At 43.4% G+C, this 25,134-nt stretch overlaps 1 protein-coding gene across 2 annotated transcripts in view; it reads left to right on the top strand.

The window, feature by feature from the left end:
• The window catches only part of SIL1 (SIL1 nucleotide exchange factor), a 220,499-nt gene that overhangs the window by 31,931 nt on the left and 163,434 nt on the right, over nt 1-25,134 (top strand). The window contains exons 1-2 of one of the 2 annotated variants that reach the window (XM_040444618.1): nt 17,359-17,381; nt 20,620-20,734. In XM_040444618.1, coding sequence (XP_040300552.1) covers nt 20,660-20,734 — 75 coding nt within the window. In that variant the 5' untranslated portion in view covers nt 17,359-17,381; nt 20,620-20,659. Of the gene's footprint in view, nt 1-17,358; nt 17,382-20,619; nt 20,735-25,134 lie in introns of those variants that run through there. The other variant, XM_040444617.1, reaches the window with a different exon arrangement.

The following is a 25,134-nucleotide window of genomic DNA, read 5'->3' as shown; positions in this document are numbered from 1 at the left end:
TTCATCGGAGGTGGGTTGGGACCCAACTGTGCAGTCGCCAGAGCTCATCGCAGCCCTGTTGCTGGGCGAATTATCTCTGTGAATCTGTGTGTTTTCCCCTTGTACCTACCTGATGAAAGCCAAATTAAATCAATTTTTAATCAAGGAGATGAATGACGGTTTTTCCTCGGAGAAGAAACCACAAGGCCCCAAAGTGCTGGATACAATAAAAAGTGAAGTTTTTATTTGCGTATGTGCCATTAGGCATGGCTTTAATGTCAGGAAAACAGGAGGTACTGTTAAAATAGTATTCAGAAATAAGCCGTCCCAGGGAGATGAAGGAGAGTGCTTTTCTCCCTGCCTCCTTTGTCTTTCATAGGTTATGCATGCCTGTGTGTTCCTAGCATTTTGCGCAGGTTACAGAGTATATGATGGGTGCTCGGAGACAGAATGAACGGTTGGTTTTGAGCAGGTCCTTCTTTCATCCTGCCTCTTTCCTATAGCTCCTTAGCCTGCTATTTGTTCATTGTGTCATCCATTTGTTCATTCATTCAACATACATTTTTCCTTCCTGACTGATGTGAGGGCCATTGGTAGGGAATGCAGTGAAGGGAAGTTACCATTGAGTTGAGGCTCCAGAGGCATGGCCAGATAGAGCTCTTTTTATTTAATACATGTTTTGTCCTTGGTTTTGGGAAATTGATTTCTGGGCTACTATGGGCACCGACATCATCCTCCAGAAAATTACTGACTTCCACTTCCTTGCTTTGGCAGAAGGAAATGGCTTCTCTTCTGCTGAGGGAGGGTGGCAGAGGGAGTAGGAATTAAGACTCTTCAGTTCACTGGCTCAGTTCCCATAGGAAGTCTCCCATGTGCCTTGAGGGGTGGAGTTGTGGGGAGCCAAGCTTGCCTCCCCTGGGATTTGATTCCCATAATTATGTGTCTGACTTTGGGCTCTGGGCTCCTGAGGTGTTGGTATCTCCCGAGGACTTAGGCGAGGCACCAAACCCTCTCTGCAGCCCAAGTTCCAGCTTGTTACTGTGATTGAATAGGCTCCCTGAGTGGGACTCTTCATCCGAGGAAGAAAGTGGCTTTTATTGAGAGCCTTTCAGAGGAACTTAGGAGACTGGATTTTGGGTGCTCCAGAAACCCAGGGCTGAGCGAATAAGAGATTGAGTAAAGCTGTGTGCCTTCTGCTTCCTCATGGTGCTACTCAGGTTCATTCTGGCTTCTTTGAAAGCCTGCTTGGCTTGCCCTCACCTGAGAGGTGGGGGTGGCTATGGCAATTTGGGCAGGTGAGCAAGAAGGGAAATAGTAGATAAAGTTGACAGTGGTTGGTGATGGAAGCGCAGTGGACGTGGGGAGAAGGAGAGGGAGGGAGTGTTGGGGGAAGAGCTTGAGCTTAGCTGTGAACTTGCTGAGTATAAAACATTGGAGAGAAGAGTAAAGCAGGCATAGCCTTCAGAGAGAGGTAGCACAAACACTGTGCCTAGATTCTCAAGCCACTTTCCTGTTCAAGTTAACTACTGGGGTTTTAGGCCACTGTGGGGAGTAATACAGCCCAAATCCAGATTCTGTTGACTGGCTCTTTCTATTAATAGATGCTGAGAATTTGCAAGAGCTAACAAACCACTGAACTGCAAGGCAAAGGAATGAGTCCATAAGCAGAGTTCATAAACAATGGTGACCCTCTTATCTTATTTTAGCAGGCATGTAGCAGGCCTCCTTTTCTCCTTTCTAATCTCCCTTTCACTGTGGCCAGTTCTTCAGATTCCAGGGGTTTGCTAAGACACTTCAGTGAGCTGTGTCTTTGAAACTCATCTGACCTGTCTGGCAAAGAGAGTTCCTGGAGTCTTGATGCCACTTACCATGCCTCCAGGTCTTCAAAAAGCACTCCTGCCTCTGCTTGGGATGCGTTTTTCATCACCTGTGTTTGGATGATTCCTTTTACTCTTTTAATCTTTAAAGCTCACCTCTTCCAGGAAGTCTTCTCTGACCCTTATCTCTTGATGATGGTATCTGTTCTCCCCTACTTCAGATTCCTCCAACCATGTCTGTTGGAGTCTTTGAATGCAGTGCTTATTATAATGACTGATGGACTCCTCCATGTCCATTGCCCATCTCAAAGCTCCTGGAGGACAGGACCCGTATTTTACTTAGTTTTTGTATCTCTAGCACTTGGATCACGTTTGTGTTGCAGTAGATCTCAATACACATGTGTTGAAGGGTGAGTAATCTGCCAGTTGGATGTGTTGGGGTGGTGGCAACTGCATATATGTTTCCTAGTAGGCAGTAAGGGTTCCTTCATCTTTTCATAGTGCACAAAATTTTGCTCTTTTGGTAGCTTTCCTATATGGAAGAGTGAAGAAGGTCTTTGTAAAAATATTTTTCTGGATTGGTGTGGCTGTTAACTGCTCATCTGAGGTCGAAATGGCTTTGGTGTGGGTGTGAAACTGCAGGTAGTAAGTGAGCAGCATGTCTGGGCTGCGTGGGCTTCGTGCTTTTCTGTTTTTCTGGATGCTCTTCACATTTTTGTGAGCTATAACCCAAACATCTGGCTTCTCTGAACCCGGAGCTTGTACCTAGTTGTTATGGGAGTGATTGCCTTTCAGGGTAAGAGTTGGTAATATTAACCAAGCTTCTTCCACAGTGTTGTCTCTTGGCACTACCAGGGGCTGCAGTGGCTGTTTTAAGGAGAGCTGCCACAAGAGGAATCTCTGGCCAGTGAGAGACAGGATGGAATCATTGGAAAGAATTGCCTCCTACTCTGTGGCAAGGCAGACCCATCAAGCTAAATGGAAGATGTAGGGAAGGTACTGAGTAACAGAGACAAAAAACTTAAGGCCAACCAGGAAGTGTGAGGTGGTAGTTTTGTAAGGAAACTAGGAAGAATTAGGGCCTCTGCTGTAAGGGGCAAGAGAAGGCTATTTGGCATCTTGTACACCTTTGATACTCTTAAAATGATCTCTTCCTATCAGTGGAATTGGGTTCAGACCATCTGCTGCCCAAAATGTGAGCTTCAAATGCTTATTGATGCTTGACCATATGTGCTCTGCCTAGAGGCCTATTGTGAGACCGATTGTTTTTAGGATGTGTTTACCTGGGCAGGTGGCTAGCATGTCACCCCCTTTCAAGAAGTCTGGTACTATGATAAGGGTAGCTGGCAAGTTGTCCCCATGGAGCCTACTGTGGCAGGAGAGACTTCCTGGGGTCCCGTTGGCCTCCCCATCACAAGCTCATTCACTGGAACCTAGAGTCCCTTTGTAGGCTCTAGTCTAGTATGCTGCTGTTGGCTGAGTGTACCCCTGTCAGTTGCAGGCTGATGACTCCTGGCAGGCTGGGATTTGGTTGGTGGCATCTTGCAGAGCCCCCTGACCCTACCTGCTGTCACAAATCCTGTTGTATCCCCTTTGTACACATGCTTGAATGTCTTGTGATACACCACTCTTAAGAAGAGCAGATACCTGATGGGAGAAGTGTCTCTCTTGGGTTTATGTATGTGTATAGACCTATATTTTAAAAAACACTAAAAAATAAATTGTGGCCTGGTTTGGCAGTTTTTCATGCTCAGAATGTGTTTGTTATGTTCTTGATCCCCTAGGGAGACCAGCGGAGCTATGAAAAGAATCCACCTCGTTAGGAGATTCTAGAAGGAAACTGGGCTCTCTGGGTACTTCCTCAGGGTAAGGGCTCCTCCTCTTTTACAGACTGCCAAGGCCAGGGCCTGAGAACTGTTCCCCCAGACAGTGTGCTCTGTGCCAGTGTCCAAGGATTTTAAGCAATTTCATTAAGTAACTAATAGACTGGGGGATATTTAAAGTGTGATTTTGTTGACATTAAACACAGTTATTTAAATATCAGTTAATTAGTGCTTTTTAATATTGCTTCTTGAACTCAAGTTTGGTTACTGTAGTTGATGTAGATACTTGACAAACCCAAGTTCAGTGTGGAGGCGTGGGGCACAGTTGAGCACGGACTTGGAGGAGGAGAGGAAGAGAGAACACATAATTTACAGCTGCTGAAATAATTCAGCTGTTTTCCTTGCTGATTGCTCTCCTCCTCTGTGCTGCTGATGCAGTGAATTGTTAATGGGATGGGCTCTTGCTGTTCCAATCAGGGTTGGGATGAGGCCATTTTGATGGGAATAAACTCAGAGATTGGGAGGAACATTTTTAAGTTTGAATCTAAAGCCACATTCCCAATCAATCCCAGCACAGGATCTAACCTTTGGGGTGTGCTTTGATACGAGGGCTGCATCTGCTTTAGTGAAAGCAGGGACTCAGCTTTGGAATGCTGTTGATTGGGTAATGAGGGAAAGTGGGGAGATGAGAATTTAGAGCTGGGGTTCAGCTTAGAGGGTACAGACAAACTGAGTTGCCCACAAAAAAGATAGCTCTATGGAGGGCTGGTGAGCCCTTGGAAGGATTCCCTGCCTGAAAAATCTGCTTTGTACTTGTACCTGGGTGGATGTCAATATTCTGGATTAAGGTGTTGATGTACTCACCTGTACATTACCTCCACCTACTCTTTCATTACATAGTTATTTATCAGCGCTCCTTTTATTGAGTTCTTGCTGTGGCCTTGACCTTGCACTAGCTAGGGATGGAGCAGTAGATGAGGAATGAGTTTTGCCTTCAGGGAGTTCATATTTAAAGTATAGATTGGTGGATATTAGGACAGCAGCATGGAGAATTATGGGAGTACATGGAGGACCAACAAAATATGGCAAATGAAACCCAGCAGGATATGAACACTGATCATCTAAGTTGGGCTTATCCCAGGAATGCAAGGGTGGTTTCACATTAGAATATCTTCACATAAAATTTGCTATATTACTAGGTTAAAGGGGAAAAAAAATTTTTGTGATCATCTTATAGATGTAAAAAACACACATAAAATTTAACATCCATTTATGATAAAAACAGCTGTGTAGAAATAAAAGGGGACTTTTTTACCTTGACAAAAAGAATACCTATCAGAAAAACTAAAGAAAACATTTTTGCTGCTTAAATTTTTAGAAGAGACAACAGTGTAATGAATGTACCCATGTGCCCATTGTCCAGTTTCAGCAGTTGCCAACTTGTGGACAATCTTAAATTCTTTTTTAGTGTGGTAAAATAGGTATAGCGTGAAATTTGCCATTTTAACCATTTATTTTTATTTTAGAGAGAGAGAGTTCAAGTGGGGGAGAGGGGCAGAGGGCAAACAAGAGAGAATCATGACCTGAGCTGAAATCCAGAGTCAGATGCTCAACTTACTGAGCCACCAAGGCACCCCATTTTAATCATTTTTAAGTGTATTATTCAGCGGCATTAATTACATTCAGAGTATTGTACAGTCATCACCACTATATACTAAAACTTTTTCATCACCCCAGACAGAAGCTCTGAACCCATTAAGAAATACTTTCCGTTACCTCCCCTGTACCCCCAGCCATGGTGACCTCTAATCTACTCTCATCTCTGAATTTGCCTATTGTAGATACTTCATGTAAGTGGAATTAGACAATCTTTGTCCTTTTGTGTCTGGCTTATTTCACTTGGCATAATATTTTTAAGGTTCATCCATATTATAACCTGCATCAGAACTTTATTCCATTTTACAACTGAATAATCCATTGTATATATATATGCCACATTTGAAACGTCTATTAAAGGCCACCTGGGTGGCTCAGTTGATTAAGTATCCGACTTTGGCTCAGGTCATGATCTTCTGGTTCGTGAGTTCGAGCCCTGCGTTGGGCTCTTTGCTGACAGCTTGGAGCCTGGAGCCTGCTTTGGGTTCTGTGTCTCCCTTTCTCTCTGCCCCTTCACTGCTCACACTCTTGTTTCTTTCTCTCTCAAAAATAAATAAACATTAAAAATAAATATCCATTAAAAAATCCATCCATCTCTTGATAGATACTTAGGTTGTTTCCACCTTTTGGCAACACTGACATGCAAGTATCTTTTTGAGTCCCTGTTTTCAGATATTTGGGTGTATACCTAGGAGTGGAATTGCTGGGTCATATAATTCAATGTGTAGCTTTTTGAAAAACTACCAGAGTTTTCCAGAGTAGCTGTACCATTTTACATTCCCACTGGCAGTGTGCCATATTTCCAAATCTTTGCCAGCAGTTGTTTTCCCTTAAAAATTTTTTTTTAAATTATAGGCATCCTAATAGGTGTCAGATGGTATTTCATTGTAGCTTTGATTTGCATTTCAGTAACCACAGCTGGTAATGAGCATCATTTCATGACCTTATTGATCATTTGCATATCTTCTTTGGAGATACCTTCTTTGTTAATCTCCTTTGCTGGTTTTTAAACTGGGGTGCTTATCTTTATGTTGTTGAGTTGTTTACATATTGTGAAAATTAAACCTTTATCAATATGTGATTTTTCTTGTTTGGTGGGTTTTCTTTTCATTCTCTTGCTAGTGTTATTTGAGGCCCCAAAATTTTGATGGAATCAAAATTGTGATGGATTCTAATTTATCAGTTTTTTCTTTTATTGCCTGTGGTTTTAGTATCCTATTTAAGAATTTATGGCCCAATCATAAAATTTTTGCCCTTATGTTTTCTTGTAAGAATTTTATAGTTGCACTGTTAAATTTAGGTCTTCCATCCATTTTTAGTCAATGGCACCCTTGTTAAAAATCACTTGACTGTAGATGGGAGAGTATGTGCTTACCTTTTGTCGATACCATATTGTTTTGATTATATTAGCTTTGTGGTAAAGTTTTGAAATCAGGATGTGTGAATCCTCCAACTTGGTTCCTTTTTTTAAAGATTGCCTATGAATCTTAGAGTGAGTTTTTCCATCTCCTTGAAAAACGCTGTTGAGATTTTGACAGAGATTGCATTGAATCTATAGACTGCTTTGGATAGTACTGTCATCTTGACAGTATTAAGTGTTCCAATCCACCCAGAAAGTTTTTCCATTTATTTAGGTTGTCTTTGATTTCTTTTAGCAATGTTTTGTAATTTTCAGTGTACAAATTTTTTCCTTTGGCTAAAGACCTTCCTCCTTAGTTAAATTTATTCCTGGATACTTTTTTTTTTTTTTTTAATTCTATTTTAAATGGAATTATTTTCTTAATTTCCCTTTTGGATTGTTTGTTGCTAGTATAAGAAACACAACTGATCTTTGAGTATTGATGTTGTACCTGCAGCTTTGCTGATTTTATTAGCTTTAACAGTTTGTTTGTTTGTTTGTTTTGTAGATTCTCCAGGGTTTTCGACATCTAAGTTCATGTCATTCGTATATAGAGATGGTTTTGTTTCTTCCTTTCCAGTATGGTATCTTTTATTCCTTTTTCTTGCCTATAGCTCTGGCTAGATATTCTAGTATTAATGTTGAATATAAATGATACAAGCAGGCATCCTTGTATTGTTTCTGATCTTGGGGGAAAAACTTGTAACCTTTCACCATTGATGTTAGCTGTGGGTTCTTCTTATATGACTCTCATCATATATGCCCTTTATTATGTTAAAGTTCTGTTCTTAGTTTATTAAGTGTTTTTAGAATGGAAGGATGTTGGATTTTGTCAAATGCTTTTTGGGTATCAATTGGGATGATTTTTTTCCCCTTTATTTTATCAATATCTGTTAACTGGATTAATTTTCATGTGTTGAACCACCCTTGTATCTCTGGGATAAATAACACTTGATCATGTTATACAGTCCTTTTAATATGCTGCTGAATTTGGTTTGCTAGTGTTCTTTTAAGGATTTTTGCAGATATATTTATATGGGATATTGGTCTGTAGTTTTCTTATAGTGTCCTTGTCTTGCTTTGGTGTTCGGATAATTTTGGAGTCAAAAGAATGAGTTAGGCAGTGCTCCCATTTCTTCTATTTTTTGAAACATTTGGAAGGATTGGTATACTGCTACGTTTCTTAACAGTCACTTGGCTGGCCAGGAGGCCCTGGGCTGTGTGGCATGATGGTACCTATTTGGAACTCTGGTCTTGAAGCGGGGCCAGGTCATCTTTTTCATACTCTTTTGTCTCAGCACCTCCATCTTGGCCACCTGTCTAGGGAACCATTCATACTGATGATGCACACTGGCAGGTGACCTGATAAACAAGGTCTACTTGTTAAGTTGGACTCTAGGATTGCAGCTTTGCCCTTGTACTCTCTCTTTGGGCTGATGGATGCTTCATCTGTTCTTGGGCTTGCCAAACAGGAACAAGGCTTCTGAGCCATCTCAAGGACCAGATCAAGTCAGCAGACAAGGGAGAATATTATGTTGAGAATAATACTTCTTTTAAATGTTTTCTCATATAGCTAACATTTCAGGAAGAAAGACTCCATTGAGCATAATTTCCCATAATTCTAACTTCATAGCTGATCATAGAGGTGGTCACACTTTTTTTCAGAGTAGTAATTCCTATGTGTGTACTATTATGTTCTGCTTCTGCTCAAAAATATGTATCTGTGTTCATGTTAGCATCACTATCCATAGTTCACCTATTTAAACATTTTTTTCACCTGTTTTAATGACAACACTGTTTTCCATTGTGCTAGTCCAGATGACCCCTTTTGAGATTGTTGATTTGTTCAATCAGCATATATTTTTGAGTGCCAGGCACAATGCTGGGTGGTGAGGATACAGCAGTGGGTTAAGTGGACAATTGTCCCTACCCTTATGGAGCTCCCAGTCTGGTGGGTTGTGTAGTCCCTAGCCCTGGCTCCTATCGCTGCGTTCTAAAAAGCAAGCAAGGCCTTGGCAGGACAGTGGCAGTTCTGCTTGTTAACTGGGCTCTCAGTGAAGCCCAGGATGGGGAGCCCTGGGACCATGGCAGAGTTGACTCTGAAATGGGACTGCTGCAGCAGGGAAGACTGCTGTTTCCTAGGCAATACTCTGCTTAATATTTTTAGTGCGTGGTCACGGCAGAACTAAATGTGGTTTCTGATCCCAAATTGGTAATAAATGTAGACATATTTAGAGTCAGAAACAATGCATTTAAAATCCTCTGCTCCTTAATGGTCCTGCCAAGTGCTGAGTTTAGGTTTCTTTGTTTCTTGGCTACCTACCCAGCCTCCCACCATCTCTTGGAGAAGACGCCCGGATTTTCTTTGGGTGTTAGGTGGGATTGTGAAAGCCGTGAGTTATGGCTCCCTGAGCTGTGTTGAGAGGCATCAGATTTTTGTGTTTCTGCCCACATATGTAAATGTGTACATTTAAAAATTCATCCTCCTTTCAAGTTTTTAAGAATCTGGGATTATAAATAGTCTTGGACTCTCAGGCGTGTTAAAAATAAAATATGATGTTTCAGTTGCTGATTTACCTGGAAGACATAGTCAGTGCCAATGTGATAGTAGCGAGTTCTGTGTTTGGTGACCTGTCCTTATGGTGCGCTCATTGTTTCTGTAAGTTAATGCTATTTTCTTGGGGCTCCTGATTTAGTTTAAGGAGGAACCTAATTGTTGCTCATTTCATCTCTTAAAAGTTGTAATTTGTGTCTCAAGTTGCCTAGCGCGGTATTTATTTTCTCATGGTATATTTCTTAAGTTGGCTTTCTTTTTGATAATTGTGCTGTCTCAAATTCTGTTGTGGAAAGCCATGTTATCCACTAATTGTGAACGGGACGTCAGCTCCCTTGAGGGCAGCAGTGGTATCTTTTGTATGTTCTGTTCTGAAGTATGGTGCTCAGGGGACTGAGGCTGATGGTAAAATATCTTTGTGTGGTATCTGTTTCTAGAGTGTGAATGCTCGATGCTTGTAATCCAAAGTGCCAGAGTGCCTAGCAGAGAATAAGGGTTGGTGTTCTTAGTGATTTGCACATAGTCCATTTGGAGCTGTGGACTGGAAGTCATATCTTCCTTCCTATCATAGTTTCACTAAGAGGCTCTGACCTCCTCTGGAAGCTTGGAGACAGCAGGAAAAGATGAACTCTGATTCTGCCCCAGCCCCAGGTTGTGTGTGGATGAATGTGTGAAAGTCCTTGGTATTCTTTGGAAGCAGGCTATCGAGAAAGCCCATTGGGCCTACTATCAGGAGATCCATTCATTATTTTAAAGGAGAGGGAAGAAGAAGGCCCTGGTCCCTTATTCCCGGGATGCCAGCTGACCCTGTCTAGAGTGATCCACAAAATCTAGGTCTCTTGAATTTGTCCTGGCTATTCCTGCCTTCCCTGTTCCCCTCGTAGAGGTATTGGAGTTTGAAGACAGGCCTGAGACACCAGGAAGCTGGATTCTGAAGTGGCCATTCTCAGTCAGCTCTTCACTGGGCACTGATGCACAGCCAGCCAGCATTGCTGAGGTTTGAGTGGAAATGCCTCTGTAGCCACCTAGAGTGTAGTGCAGGTGTGTAGGCAGGCCTGTGGCTCAGGGAAACTGGGTTCCAAGGAAAGACTTGATTGTCAGAGCACAAGACAGTTCTATAAGGGAATGAAGCCCTTACTGCTTTTGTTTATCCTGTCCTTTATTCAAAATTTTCTCTCACAGTAGTTGTTAATGAGAGCTACAACCTTCTTGAGTCCTCACTTTGTTCAGGTACTGTACTATATGCTTCATAACATCTCACTTAACACCAAGAACCATCCTGCAAAGTAAAGTAGTTACTATCAAGTCCATTTGTAGATGAAGGAATGGAAACCTGGAGAGGTTAAGCAGCTTGCCTAGAGTCCCACAACTAGGTGAGGTGACCTGGCTTGACATTCGGAGCCCACATTCTTTTCATTACAGTGGAGTGGAGATGGAGTAGAGTACACCTTCTAGTAACCTTGGCTGTTATCAGACATAGGCTGGTCACTTTAAGGACATTAGGCAGGATCAGAGAACAAGTAGAAGAAGTAGGTCTCCTTGCCCACTCTCTGTTGGGAGCTTGTAATCTAGGGCCGAGGGAGAAGGAAACTGACCGGGTCTGGGGTATTTCTCTCATTCACCTTGTCACTTACTTGTGTGCTTAGGAAAACCACATTCACCTTTTTGGCTTCATTTTCTTTTGCCATGTAGAGGTAATCCTGTCCTAAATGTTTTTGGGATGGGGAGTGGGGATGTCAGGATCACAGACTATTTGGAAATAAGCTTGGATATCATCTTGGCCAATATAGTTACTCCTCCCCTCTGCTTCATTCTCACCAGACAGTTGGGTATTTATGAGGGGAGTGTTTGGGGGTTGGAGAAGAAAGATACTTTCACTTCTTGTATAGCTGAGAAGTCTGCATGATGGGAGGTTAAGAGGTGAAGACACACAGGATGCCAGGGACCTGGCTGCAGTCTTAGTCAAGGATGTTCTTCTTCTTGAATATCTGTGCCTCCTGTGTGAGCTGGGCTGTGCCAAGGACATTCACCAATCAAAACATATGTGTGTGAAAACATGTGTGTGTATGTGTGTGTGTGTGTAGTGTAAAAACTTGGGACATGGTAGAGGTGGGTCTCTCCACAAGAGGGCCCCAATAGGCTCATTTAAAAATTTTTCTCCTGACACAGAATGTGTGCCTTTGTATCCATTCACACTGTTGAAGAATAAGTAAAATGAGTCCAGTTTCTGTGGCTGATTCATAGATCACTGGAAAGGCAGCGTGGTCTATGGAAGGAGGATGGGTTCTGGGCCAGATTGGCTTTGAATCCTGACTACCACTCTGGCTGCATGAACTTGGGCAAAATACTTAACCTCCCTGAATTTCAGTCCCCTCCTGGGCAGAATGAGAACCTTGTCAAATGGTTGTTGCGAAGAGTAAATGAGCTTAGAACTTTGCTTGGAGCATAGCAAGTACTCTATAAATGTTGACTCTAATTGCTCTTAGACAAAATTTATTTTCCTGTGGGTGGTCCAGATACTGATTTGAATCCTAGGGGATGTGGTGTCATTGGGGTATTTCTCTCCATCCTGTATTACAAAGTGCAAGAACTAAAACTTCTGAGCAGTTTGGGGCATGGGAGAGCTCAGAGAATGTGGAGTTGTGTCTGGTGGGAGTTTGTTCTTAAAGACTTTGCCTCCCTGCTCCCTCCTTCTGCTGGTGTGACTGTGCCTGTCTCTGTCCTGAAGACATATGTGTTGGAGGGGGTAGCTCTACACAATCATAGAAAACCAATGTATGGCATTAGAGGATCCATCTTTAGGACCTGACCACTGGAGCCAATTCTTTGTCTTCATTAAGAGACTCAAGTGATAATATTGAAAAAATTGGATTTAGAGAAGTGGCCCCAAGTCTCCAAACTTCAATGGACCCACTCAAGCTTTCAAAGCAGTCTACCTTTGTGCCTCTATTTCTTGTCTCATGTACCCTCTTTTGAAGGGCCCTCTGGTGGCCTTGTTGCCAAACCCAGTGGATCTTCTCATCCACATTCTTTTTTATTTTTAAAATTTTTTTTGCAGGGGCGCCTGGGTGGCTCAGTCGGTTAAGCGTCCGACTTTGGCTCAGGTCATGATCTCGCGATCCGTGAGTTCGAGCCCCGCGTCGGGCTCTGTGCTGACAGCTCAGAGCCTGGAGCCTGTTTCAGATTCTGTGTCTCCCTCTGTCTCTGACTCTCCCCTGTTGATGCTCTCTCTCTGTCTCAAAAATAAATAAATGTTAAAAAAAAATTAAAAAAATTTAAAGAATTAAAAAAAAAATAAAATAAATTTTTTTTTTGCAGCAGGGGCAGGAAAGACAGAGAATCTCAAGCAGGCTTTATGCATAATGTGGAGCCCGATGTGGGGTTCGATCCCACAACCCTGGGATCATGATCTGAGCCAAAATCCAGAGACAGACGATCAACCTGCTAAGCCACTCAGGTGCCCCTCTCATCCTTACTCTGACTGATCTCTTGACATCATTGCCTGGAACTTGATTTTCTCAGGATTCTCTCCTCTGTTGACCTTTGTGATTCTACACCATTGTCCTCGTTCCTTGTTTGATTGCCTTGCTTGCTTTTTTCTTTTCGTGTATTCCAGCCATGACTTGAAGATTATTCTTGCTCTTTGTTTCTCTCTGGGTTTCTCCCTAAGACAGGGAGTCTATTCTTGTTGCTTTGCTTATTGCCTCTGTGCTGATGGCACCAACATTCTTACCCTGCCCTAACCTTCTCTGCCTCTTTGTATTCAATAGGTGTGAAGTTACCAGAGACTTCGTGGATCCACTGAAAAGCTACATGCCAGAAGGCGTTGAACTGTGGTTATTAATGTAGCTATCAAGTGCCCTCACTGTTGTTTAGATCTTTAGCAGTCCAAATGGAGATTGGGTCTTAAAACGCTTTTCTAGCATTTAGTTTTTTGATAGCCTTGTTTGAGTAAGGATAGGTCTATAGAGGGCCGACCTGGGCTCCCATTTGCTTTGTCCCTTTTGCTTTTGCTCTCGTTCTGCTTGTCTTTTGATTTCTTTTAGCTGGAGCCACTGTCTTTTGTCTCTGAGATTGCAGTTTTTTGCTAATATGCTTAGCCACCTTCTTAAAGATCTATTTCCTTGCCTACTAAGGTAGGGATGGGAGTTGTTATGTCTCTCACCTTTTGGAGTGCAGAGTATCAAGAATGCCCCCTTCCTATTTCTTCCCATGTTGTCCTCCTCCCAGGGCTCTAGTCCCCCCTGGGCTCATGGAATTCTTGGCTCTATGTGCTCTCAGGTGCGGCCAGCACTGTCCTTATATTGCTACTGGAAAAGCCTCTCTTGGGCTCTCTTTTGAAGGCATGTGCATGAGTGGATTTTGGCTTTGTAGCTGTCTGTTCAGGCAGAGGCTTAGGTTTCTTGTGAACTTTCTACCTCCAACAGCCTCCTCTAGTTAATTTCCTTCTTGAGTCTGTTGAGAGTAGTCTGTATTTGCTCAGCCCTAGGCATGACCTCAATATTTGGGACAGATACTGTCTCCACTACACAAATGGTCAGTGGGTAAGGATGTTCCATGTCCAGCCTCCCAGCCAGTAATGGACTTAGTTATGGGATTAGAAGCTGCATTTCTTTTGTTGTTCATAGGCTCTTTGGATTTAATTGCTGTTTTCCTCCTGACTTGCTGTGTAGTTTATGGCTTAGGGGGAAAGAGACTGTTTGCCTGACTATTCCAAATTTATTTCTTTTGTCCTTTAAATTTTTCTTTAAAAATCCATTTCTTTTCCTAAGCGTTTGCACATTGTTTTCTCTTGTCAGGACTGTCCTTCCAGTGTCCTCTTTGCGTTGTTTCTTCAGCTTCATATTTGCTCAGATTAGGCGGTGAGTTTGTTTGTATAGAGGTGAGTGACCGTGTATGTGTATATGAGTTTGTGCAGCCCATAAATAGTAATGAATGTGTGTCTGTAGGAAGAGCTCATCCTCTCACCTTCAGTCTGTAAAGCAGAAGGTTGTTTTGACAGGTGTTCCTGCAGTTGGCAGTTCTACATGATGGTGGCCTGGCTCTCTGGACACAAGTATGCTGGGAAAAGCATTGAGTGCGCTGGGTCTGCCTTGGGGCTCAGCAGAAAACTGGCTTTCATCTCTCCTTTTTCAGCTGGGGGTGGGTGCTCTTCCAACATCTGTTTCCTTCACCTCTTGGGCGAAGATAGCCAAAGGAAAAAAAAAAAAAGGCTTTGGTCCTAAAGTTTGAGCTATATGGCCAGCTAAAGAATGTGTAGATTCTGTAAGCGGCAGAGCTCTGGAGAGTTGTACCAGGGTGCCTGGACTGGCTCTGATTGCCTGTGTGTCCAAGGGCAGGTCATCATCCCTACTCTAATGATAAGTAGGTGCCAGGTGCTTTGTTAAGCATTTTCCATATTTTTATTTAATCCTCTCTAACACTCTTTGAAGTAGGAGCTCTTACTATGCCATTTTACAGATAAAGAAACTGAGGTCTGGTAAGTTGTATTCAAGATCACACAGCTAGGAATAGACAGAGCTAAGAAATGGCCTTCGATCATTCTGAATCTAAATTCATGTACTAGACTTTATATCCATGTTTTTATCTTTTTGCTTCAATTTCCTTCTTTTAAGATAGAAGTAGGAATTCTTGCCCTTTCACTTTTCTAGATTTGGAGAAACAAATACATGGACACAAACTGTAGGTTAAGAATGTGAGCATTTTATGAGGTGGAATTCAAAGTGCCCTCAGGCAGTTTGCTGACGTGACTCTGCCTGCCCAGGACACTTGTGACCTTTTCCTATTCTCACTCTTCTCTGGCCCTGAGACTGGAGAGCAGCCACTGTCCGTGGGGTCTGCCACCCATCTAAGAAGCTTTCAGAGATCCAGCACTCCCACTTCTCCTTTGGCTTCTTGCCATCCTCATCACATTCTTTTGTTTTCCTGCCTTGAGAGAAGATAGAAGTTACAGGAGGAGTCTTTTTTACCCAGGGCCTAGTCCTCTCCCCCAGTCCTATCTGAATTGAGTAGAGGACATGAGGCCCCAAGAGAGGCAAGGTCTAGAAAGTCGAAGGGCCTCCTCCTACCCATGCCGCAAGCATCTGCTCTGGGCTGCAGTAAGCTGATAATACAGATTGCTGGAGCATCTACCCTCAATTTACATAAAGGTACAGCCTACAGATGGTCAGTTTTGATGGAAAAAAATGGACATTTCATTTTTAGTCCTTATTATCTTCTTGTCCCAAAGCCCAAGGATACTTAAGGAAAGAGTAACTGCTGAAACACTGAAATGTGTTTCCCTTTCCCAGACTGAATGATGGTGTTTGAAGTCAGACGAAGACCATAATGTGAAGACCTTGGTCTGTCTTCCAGTGAGAGCCAAGAATGACAGGAAGGTTTATTTTGCAGGGTGTACAGGGGCAGGTGATGAGGCAAATCCAGTGTTAGGGGTGGTAAGTAGGGTTTGGGAAGGGAACTAACATCAGCCCAAGTGTGCCACCTGGGCCTCAAAGGGATGCCATGACTTTGGCTTTACTTACGTTATTGTCTGAGGTTTTCTTTAGCTGCTGCTGCTGCCCAGATACTTGCTTGTGATGTGGGATGTCAGCTGTCCTGGTAAAACACAGCTGTGTGCCACCTCTCTTTAGTCTGTTTCCACACTCCCCCACCCTCACTTTCAGCCTAAAGCCCAGAGAAAACTGCGTATTTTCTACTTGTTACTTGTTGAGTAAGGACCAAGACCAGGTGACGTGGCTGCAGGCCAGACTGCTTAGCAGGACACAGGATACCATCACTGATGCTTGTGTGTGCCTGTATGTTGCAGAATTTGCACTTGCTCTTAGGGTACCCCTGCAAAGCCTGGGAAACTGTGACATATCTTTTTCCCAGCCTCACTCCTCCTGTCTCTCCTCATGCACCTCCTCCCTGCAACATGTTCTGTCTCTTGGTGTTTCATGGAGAAATATATGGAGGCAGTAAATAGGTCAGGTGTGCAGTCCATGTGGAATTACTGGGGGGAGACGAAGGATCCATTTGTGAATCGATGTTTCATCCTTAGTATTGGCATAAAATGCTTTTGAGGGCATTAGTGTGTGTGCAGGAGATGGAGGCGGCTGGGAACCTTGTGGGAGCTGCCATTTCTCTCGCCACCTCCCCTGCCCCCTCCCCACGCATTCCCCTTCCCTCTTTGGGGTGGGGGTGGGGTGGGGAAGCTGCTGTTTGTGTATCAGCTGCCCTCGACCTCTTTTTCTTCAGTCTCTTCTGGATTTCCTGCTCATTTGTCTTCTTTGCCCTTGACTAATTCATTCTCATTTATCTCTTCCTCCTCATCTTTTCCCCCAGCATCAATTCCAGTTTTATCCCTGGCTGTGAGAAGGGAGTGTTGAAGTATGTGTGTGTACATCCATGTACACTTGAACACTATTCATGCAGGGAAAGGAAATCTGTGACATTGGGGATAATCTTTGTTTTCTCTTACGGTTTATTTCCTGATAAAGCACCCTGCTTCCATTCTGTATTTTCCTTTCCCCCAAAGGCTGAGGATTAAGAAAGGTATGGGGCATTATAGGAAGCTCCAGGGCTGTCTTTTCTTGGGACCCATCTCCCTGGGTCTTTCTAGCCCTTTCATTCCTGATGTGGAAGTCTCTGCTTGCTCCTTGTGCATGCTCACCAAGCCTGGCCACTGCCCCCTCCCCTGCCACGCACACTCAGGTATGGTCAGGCACCTGTCCAGAACCTAATGCTGTGTTGTGAACTCACTCCCCGTCTTTCCGTATGATTGGTGCCCCAGGGAAACAGGTTGCTGGGGAAAGCTCATGTGGCACTCAGCCGCTCCATTTTATCGACGAAAAAAGAGGGGAGAAGCTGGCAGAAAGCAAAGGCTTTTGCTGCTGGGTGAGTGTAGCAGCTATTTTTAGTGCCCAAGCCTTTGCTTTTCCATTTGGCTATGCTTTTTTAGCACAGTGCCGGTCCAGCAGGGCTGTTTTCCTTTATGGTTCCAGATGTCCTTAGGGAAAGTTTCCGTCTGCCTCTGAGAAGGTGTGGGCTGGGCAAGTCGGTAATAACTTCTGACAGTGGGTTCAGGTAGGACTTTGGGTCCCACTGCAGTCATGTTAAAGGACCAATTTCTTGAGGTGGAGCACGTAGTGGGGCAGGAATAGGAAAGAGAAAAGGTAAGCACCATAATCTTCAGAGATATTCCCCTATAACTGATACAGTTAAGCTTTTTTTTATTAAAAAAAAATTTTTTTTTTAACGTTTATTTATTTTTGAGACAGAGAGAGACAGAGCATGAACAGGGGAGGGTCAGAGAGAGGGAGACACAGAATCTGAAACAGGCTTCAGGCTCTGAGCTGTCAGCACAGAGCCCGACGCGGGGCTCGAACTCACGGTCTGCGAGATCATGACCTGAGCCGAAGTCGGCCGCTTAACCGACTGAGCCACTCAGGCGCCCCAGTTAAGCTTTTTTTGAATACATGGCCTAATGAGATATATTAGGGCTGAGTGATCAACATTCAAACCTTTTATAAGGGCTTGAAGTAATGCTGACATGTTTTGACTTTTTCTTTTTCTTTTTTTTTCTTTTTCTTTTTTTGAGACAGAGAGAGACAGAGCATGAGCAGGGGAGGGGCAGAGAGAGAGGGAGACACAGAATCTGAAGCAGGCTCCAGGCTCTGAGCTGTCAGCACAGAGCCCTACGCGGGGCTCGAACTCAAGGAGTGTGAGATCATGACCTGAGCCGAAGTCGGACGCTTGACCAACTGAGCCACCCAGGCGCTCCTGTTCTGACTTTTTCTAAGGCTTCTTAAAATTTTTAGCTTGTTTTATTTCTCTTTCTGCCTTTCTTTCCTAGGTCATTTGCCAGTTTTTTTTTTTTTTTTTAAAGTACACGTGTTTCTCTTTAAGATTTCATTTAAATTCCCATTAGTTAACCTACAGTGTAATAATGAGTTTCAGTTATACTATATAGTGGTTCAACAATTTGGATTAAGTTCTCTTGACTGCCACTCTAGTTTACTGACCAAAATTGTTGTACCAAGAAACTCTGTACCCATTAAGTAGTAACTCCCCTGGTAATCTATAATCTACTTTCTGTCTCTGTGAGTTTGCTATTCAAAAAAATTCATTTAAATAGAATCATACAATATCTGTTCTTTTGTGTCTTGCTTATTTCACTTGGCATAATGTTTTCAAGGCTCATTCATGTTGAAGCATGTATCAGAATTGCATTCTTTTTATGGCTGAATAATATTCCATTGTATGTATACACAACACTTTAAAAATATCCATTGATCTGTTGATGGATATTGGGGTTGTTTCCACCTTTTGGCTATTGTGAATAATGCTGCTGGGAACATTTGCATGGAAGCATCTGTTTGAATCACTATTTTCAGAACTGTTGGGTAGAATAAATACCTAGGGGTAGAATTTCTGGATCTTAAGGTAATTCTGTGTTTTGCTTTTTGAGGAACTGCTAAACTGTGTCCCACAGCAGCTGTACCATTTTGCATTACCACCACTAATGTATGAGGTGTTCCAGTTTGTCTACATCCTTGCTAATGTTAGTTATTTTCTTTTTAAAAAAATTATAGCCGTCATTGTTGTTTATGTATCTGGTTATTAAACCCTATCAGAGAGAGGTGATTTGCAAATATTTTCTCCCATTTTGTTGGCTGTCTTTTCAATCTCTTCATAAGGTCCTTTGAGGCACAAAAGTTTTCACATATTGATGGAGTTTAATTTAGTTATTTTTTTTAAATCACCTGTTGTCTTGGTGTCATTTTTGAGACACTAGTACCAAATATAAGGTTATGAAGATTTCCTCTATATTTTCTTGTAAAAGTTTAGCTTTTAAATTTAGGTCTAAGATACATTTTAAGTTTTGTACATGACAAAAGGGTAGATTCCATCTCATTTTCTGCATGTGGCTATTCATTTGTCCCAGAATAGTTTGTTGAAGAGACTATTTTTTCCCCATTGAATGGTATTGGCACCCTGTTGAAAATCATTTGAGTACACATGATTATTTCTGGGTCCTCAGTTCTATTCCAGTGGTCTTTACATCTGTCCCTTATGCCAGTACCACACTGTTTTGATTACTATTGCTTTGTAATATGTTTTGTCTTTTTTTTTTTAAACAGTTTTTTTTTTTTTCAACTTTTTTATTTATTTTTGGGACAGAGAGAGACAGAGCATGAACGGGGGAGGGGCAGAGAGAGAGGGAGACACAGAATCGGAAACAGGCTCCAGGCTCCGAGCCATCAGCCCAGAGCCTGACGCGGGGCTCGAACTCACGGACCGTGAGATCGTGACCTGGCTGAAGTCGGACGCTTAACCGACTGCGCCACCCAGGCGCCCCGTAATAAGTTTTGAATTCAGGAAGTATGAGTCTTCCAACTTGGTTCTTTTTTTCCTACATCTTTGGGTCTACTTTGGGTCCCTTGAAATTCTTTATGTATTTAAAGAAGGGTTTCTCCATTTTTGTAACAGCCTTGGTATTTTGATAGGGATTGCATTGAATCTGCATATTGCTGTGGGTAATATTGTCATCTTAACAATATTAAGTCTCTAATCCATGAACATGGGATATCCTTTTATCCTTTTGTTTTGATTTTAACAGCTACAAGGGCCTGTACTTCGGATAGTTGGGCCATTTGAAAAGTGATGTGTAAGACTTCATGGCTTGGGAATATGGAACTTTGCTGGTTGATGGGATACTGATGGCATCTGTTTTCAGATATAATAGTGAGCATGGTTTAGAAGTGAACGGTTATGGGTCGCCTGGGTGGCGCAGTCGGTTAAGCGTCCGACTTCAGCCAGGTCACGATCTCGCGGTCCGTGAGTTCGAGCCCTGCGTCGGGCTCTGGGCTGATGGCTCAGAGCCTGGACCCTGTTTCTGATTCTGTGTCTCCCTCTCTCTCTGCCCCTCCCCCGTTCATGCTCTGTCTCTCTCTGTCCCAAAAAAATAAATAAACGTTAAAAAAAAAAATTAAAAAAAAAAAAAAGTGAACGGTTATGATGACTTATGAGGATTTGGACCCATGTCTCTTGATACACAAATCAATTGGTTAGTTTATTTCTCTCCTTATCATAGCCAATATCACCCTGTACAACCTGACAATAAGTTGATAGTGAGGAAGGAAGGGACCCCGACTGTTGTATCTCACGTGAGAGTCTTGCTTGGCTCTCTGCTTCCAACGAAGGCATATCTGGTCATGAGTGGCTAGACTCCTTATGGTAGCTGGAAGCTTCCTTTAGATCTTCTCCTGTGGTAGAAGGAAGACCTTTGATATATCTGTGCAGGAAATGTCTGATATCCATTGAACACATGACATCATTGGAATCACATTGCTGGGGGATCAGGCACCAGCTTCCTGTTTACCTTCTGTCTTCTTTGTTTACATTCCTCAGGTCTCTAACTGTGCCTCCCCAGGGCCTGCCCCCTTCTAGGATGGCTCTTCTGGGAATGCTGCTCGGGCTGCTGATGGCTTCCTGCTTCACCTTCTGCCTCAGTCATCAGAACCCGGTAAATTTCTTAACACAAATAGAAGAATCCCTGTAGGCTCCAAGAAAGCCTCCATGCCACCAAGGCTTTTGTGGGAGTAGGGTGAGCTTTTATTTTTCTTACAGGAATGTGGTTAGCACTGGGTCAAGGAGTATGTGTACTCTCCTCCCCACCCCACTGAGTCCTCTGGCCTCTGTTTAAAGCTCATAGCATAGGGGCACCTGGGTGTCTCAGTCGGTTAAGTGTCCGACTCCTGGTTTTGGCTGAGATCATGATCCCCGTATCATTAGTTTGAGCTCTGGGTCTGGCTCTGTGCTCACAGCGTGGAGCCTGCTTGGGATTCTCTCTGTTCCCCTTTCTCTCTGCCCCTCACCCACTCTCATGCCCATGCACACTTTGTCTCAAAAGAAAGGAAGGAAGGAAGCTCATGGCATAGTTTCCCTTTGGAGAAAATAGGATGATGATATGGTAATACTGATAATGTTGATGAGGTTATCATGTACCAATTATTTTAGTAAGTGCTTTATATGTATTCTCATTTAATCCCTCCAAAACCCCTAAGAAGTGAACAACTACAGTTATTATCCCTCATTTTCAGAAGGAGACTGAGGCTCAGAGACGTTAAGTAACTTGGCCAGAATCATTCAGCCAGTTTGTGGCAGAGTTGGGAAAATCAGGATTCTCCCCAGAAGCTGGTTGCCTGTGTGGTGAGCACTCAGTAAGACTCAGCTTCTTCCTCTACTCCTGTCTTCCTTGTGCTTTTTCCATCTGTCTCTGTCTCTCCACTCTCTTTTCCTCTGTCCTTTTTCTTCCTCTTCTTTTTAAGCCTCTCTTCATTAACCTAGACCTCACTGCTTAGGCTTTCTGTCACTGTCACAGGCAGGAGTAGAATGACCAAGAAAGCCCTGAGCTTGGCCTGGCTGCAGCATGCTAAGACTCCTGGCCCCGTTTGCCTGGCTGGCCCCAGCAATAAACTGCCCTTCACCAGCTCCCAGTGTCTCCTCTTTGCTTTCCCTTGAGAAGCCTTGACTGTCAGCTTTCTGACAGTTTCCCCTTCCCCTGTCCACCTTCCTCAACCCCAGGGTCTCCTGCTAAATGTTGGGTAAGTGTTGAAGGCTTTGGAGTGGAGGGCCTTGAAGTGCAAATGACAATTGTGATGAATTTAATAGCAATCCAGCTCAGCTGAGGTTTACCTCTGGCTCATGGCAAGCTTCCACCTTCTCTCTGAAGTCATTTGTTTTTTCTCTGCCTTTCTGCTCACTTTGTGGAGCAGAAGAGGAAGTACAGTTAGGAGTCACGAATCCTTTTGAGCTTTTAATGTTCTCTAAGATCTTACTGGTGCTAGTTTTTTTTGGCCTTTTCCTCAAGGATAATGAGGATGAGATTCCATTGGCCCCTGAGGGTGGGACTGGCCACAGCCTGAGTTAGGGGCTGTCTTTGTCATAGCCTAGACCAGAAAAGCACCCAAGTGTCTGGAGGGATCAGGGCTGTGTACTCCCCTCCCTCCCCGCCCCCGCTCAACCTGCAGCTCATGAGGATCCGGTGCTTCCCATGATGAGCTTTAGCAGATGCACAATTAACAAAAACGTGCTGATGAATTTGCTTAAGGACTGTGTGTTAGTAAGTCCCTTTTGGATAATAGTCCAACCAAATAGATGAGCTTTCAGAGCCATAATTATTCTGGCCCATTTATATTAGCTCTATTGAGTCTAGTCTCAGAAAAATGTTAATACTGACTTTCATCAACAGAAGCTACTTTTATCCTTATGTCTGTTCCTAAGCTGTATCCATTTGTCATAATCTTTCATCATGTGCTAAGCACAAGTAGGAGTTGAAGCATCTTTTCTCTCATACCGTAAAAATTGCTGCCCTGTTGGCATTTAAAATCCAAATTATGCAGTCAGCCACCTTCATAACAGTGAAAATGGGTGGTGGGGTAGCTGGGGTGTTTATGATCCTTTATTCAGAGCCTTGAGTCCAGGCAAGAGGTCCTGGTGGCCTGGAATTGTCCTCTCCAAAGGCATTTGTACAGGTTAATGGCTACCCAGGAAAGATTGTGTGTATCAGGGTACGATCTTCTGCTGTGATACCTCCCTGAGATGCCACAACTTAGGAGCAGTGTGGATGCTGAAGGGATGGGGTTGTGTAGTATACTGGCCTTCAAAAAGTAGTGAGTATGAAGGAGGTAGTGGAATCCAGTGGAAGGAGCACAGACCATTGGTAAGTGGCACCCCCTACTTTGGCAATTTGGCCATTTCTGAGCTTTGTTTTCTCATCCGTAAAATAGGGTTGATACTTCCCTCTTAAGATTTTAACGTAGATTATGCATGATTTGTATGTATATATAAAAATATATATGAAGCACCTAGCTTTGGGACTGGCAGAGTATGGTCAATAAATGTCAGCTGTTATTTTCAGTAAAAGGGTGTCTGCTTTTATGGTTTAATATAGGGCTTTGTTAGTCAGGGTCCTAGCCCAAAATATTGCCATGGCAGTCTGTCTCTGTCACAGCGTCTGTCAGCTTACCATTAGAGAGATTCATTCATTCTCCTGGATCTTGAAGGCTTTGGTCTTTAAGAATCTTTTACTCAGATACAAGTGCAAGGAAGTGAGACATGGTAAGCTGTTGTCAGCTAACACCTTAGCTGGATTTCTTGCCAGTCAGTTGAGAGGAGATTGGTATTTGGAGTGATGGTGGCAGGGAAAAGAGTGCTGAGGTTTCAGTATGGAAGGGAGCCCTGAGAAGCCAGCTGAGAGGGCACCAGAACATGGGGGGTTTACTTGTTGACCAAGGGCTAGCTGGCTTCTCTCACCCCTTGGTCTTTATGTGCTGTTGACAACCCTTCCCAGGCAGAGAGAGGCTAGTCTTGCTTGTCCTTTCTCTGGGACTGTGGTTTGTTACTTGGACCGTGAAAGCCTTCCCTTTCCCCTGAGGGGGTGGGGGTGGTGGGGGTGTGTGCTGGTAGATGTGCTAAGGTGATCTCAGTGTGCCCTTCCCCCCCCTGCCCCTTCATTCCCTCAGTATGCAGGGCATAGCCATTAGGACACATAACTAAGAACAGAAACACAGAAGTGAGTCAAAATTCATGCATGGGCTTTGGAGACAGGCAGGCCTGGACTTAAATTTTTGTCTGCTTTTCTCAACAGTGTGATTTTTGCTCAGGCCCGATACCTGTCCTCATCTATAAAATGGGAATAAAATTTGTGCTCCACAGATGAAACTTGGGTGAGTTGTGAGGCATGGAAGGCACTTTAGCCCAGAGCTACAAATGGTAGTTGCTGTTACCATTACAGTCTCATCCCCATGATGCTGCTTTTCCTCAAAACCTTTCCTGGAATGCCCCTTTTGAACTGACTCCCTCAGTGCTTGTCAGATGTGATTTGGGCAAACAGTGCCAAGTTGCTCAGAGTTAGATTTGGTGAATAGGGTGAGCTGATCACAGGAGCACCAATTTTTTATCACCCCTACTAAAAACAGATTTGTACTATAAAATAATGGCAGATTGTGTGTATCTGTGTATGTGTGTGTGTCGCTTAAAATCTGGTTCAAAGGTGACACCAACCGGAAGGTCAGAAAACATTTTCAGCAGTGGTGGGATTACTGTGAAAGTATTTAGCCTCCCTAGAGCCTGAGGCATGCGGCTCAGTGGTTCATCGGTCTCCATCTTGAATCTATTAATGTTGAAAGAAATGTGGAAAAAGAGAATGAACACTCCCCCAGCCTAGTGTTTGAAGGGTTTTCTGCCATGTTTTCATCATTCCCATTCCTATTGCCTCTTACTGCTTCTCTTAGTGACAAGGATTTGGTTGCTTGCTTACAGCTATACGCCAGCAGTTACCTGACTAATAGACTAAAGCAAGAGTTGCAATTTAAAGCTTAGAGAGGTTTAGTTTGGCCGTCTTAGTGTTCTAAAATACAAAAATTTTAGGTAAAAATCATCTGTTAGTTTTCTCTTTTTCATGGCAGTGGTGGACCAGCTGAGTAGCAGCTGCGTTCCTTAGTCAAGGCAGGAGGGCTCCAGTTTTCACAGACCCCCAACAACCTGTTGTTTTACTGCTGGCCCTACCTGGCCCCTGGAGGCATTTGACCCCCATACTTCTGAGGTGAATTCTATTTATATTCTCCTAGTCCCATGGTCTAGTGTGTGGTGCTTATGGCAGAGACTGGCCAGCATGGCTCGGCCCTGGATTACATGGGTTTTGAGTATTTGTAGACAAGGTATTCTTTGTTCTGCAATGTGGGGCTAGTGCCTGGGTTCTAGTAGACGTGGCTACTTTGGGCTTTCCTCAGTCCAAGGCCTCCAGAAGACATACCTGCCTGTGGGACAGGGTCGTTTCTTCATTCCTTTGTTCTTGGATTACAAACTTAGTCCTTTGCTGGGCATTGGGGTACATTGGTGAAAGAGACTCACATAGAGCCT

This window comes from Herpailurus yagouaroundi, unplaced genomic scaffold (assembly GCF_014898765.1).
Source record: "Herpailurus yagouaroundi ecotype Mexico unplaced genomic scaffold, PumYag 192, whole genome shotgun sequence".
Classification (NCBI taxonomy): domain Eukaryota; kingdom Metazoa; phylum Chordata; class Mammalia; order Carnivora; family Felidae; genus Herpailurus; species Herpailurus yagouaroundi.
This window is presented reverse-complemented; position numbering and strand designations above follow the sequence as displayed.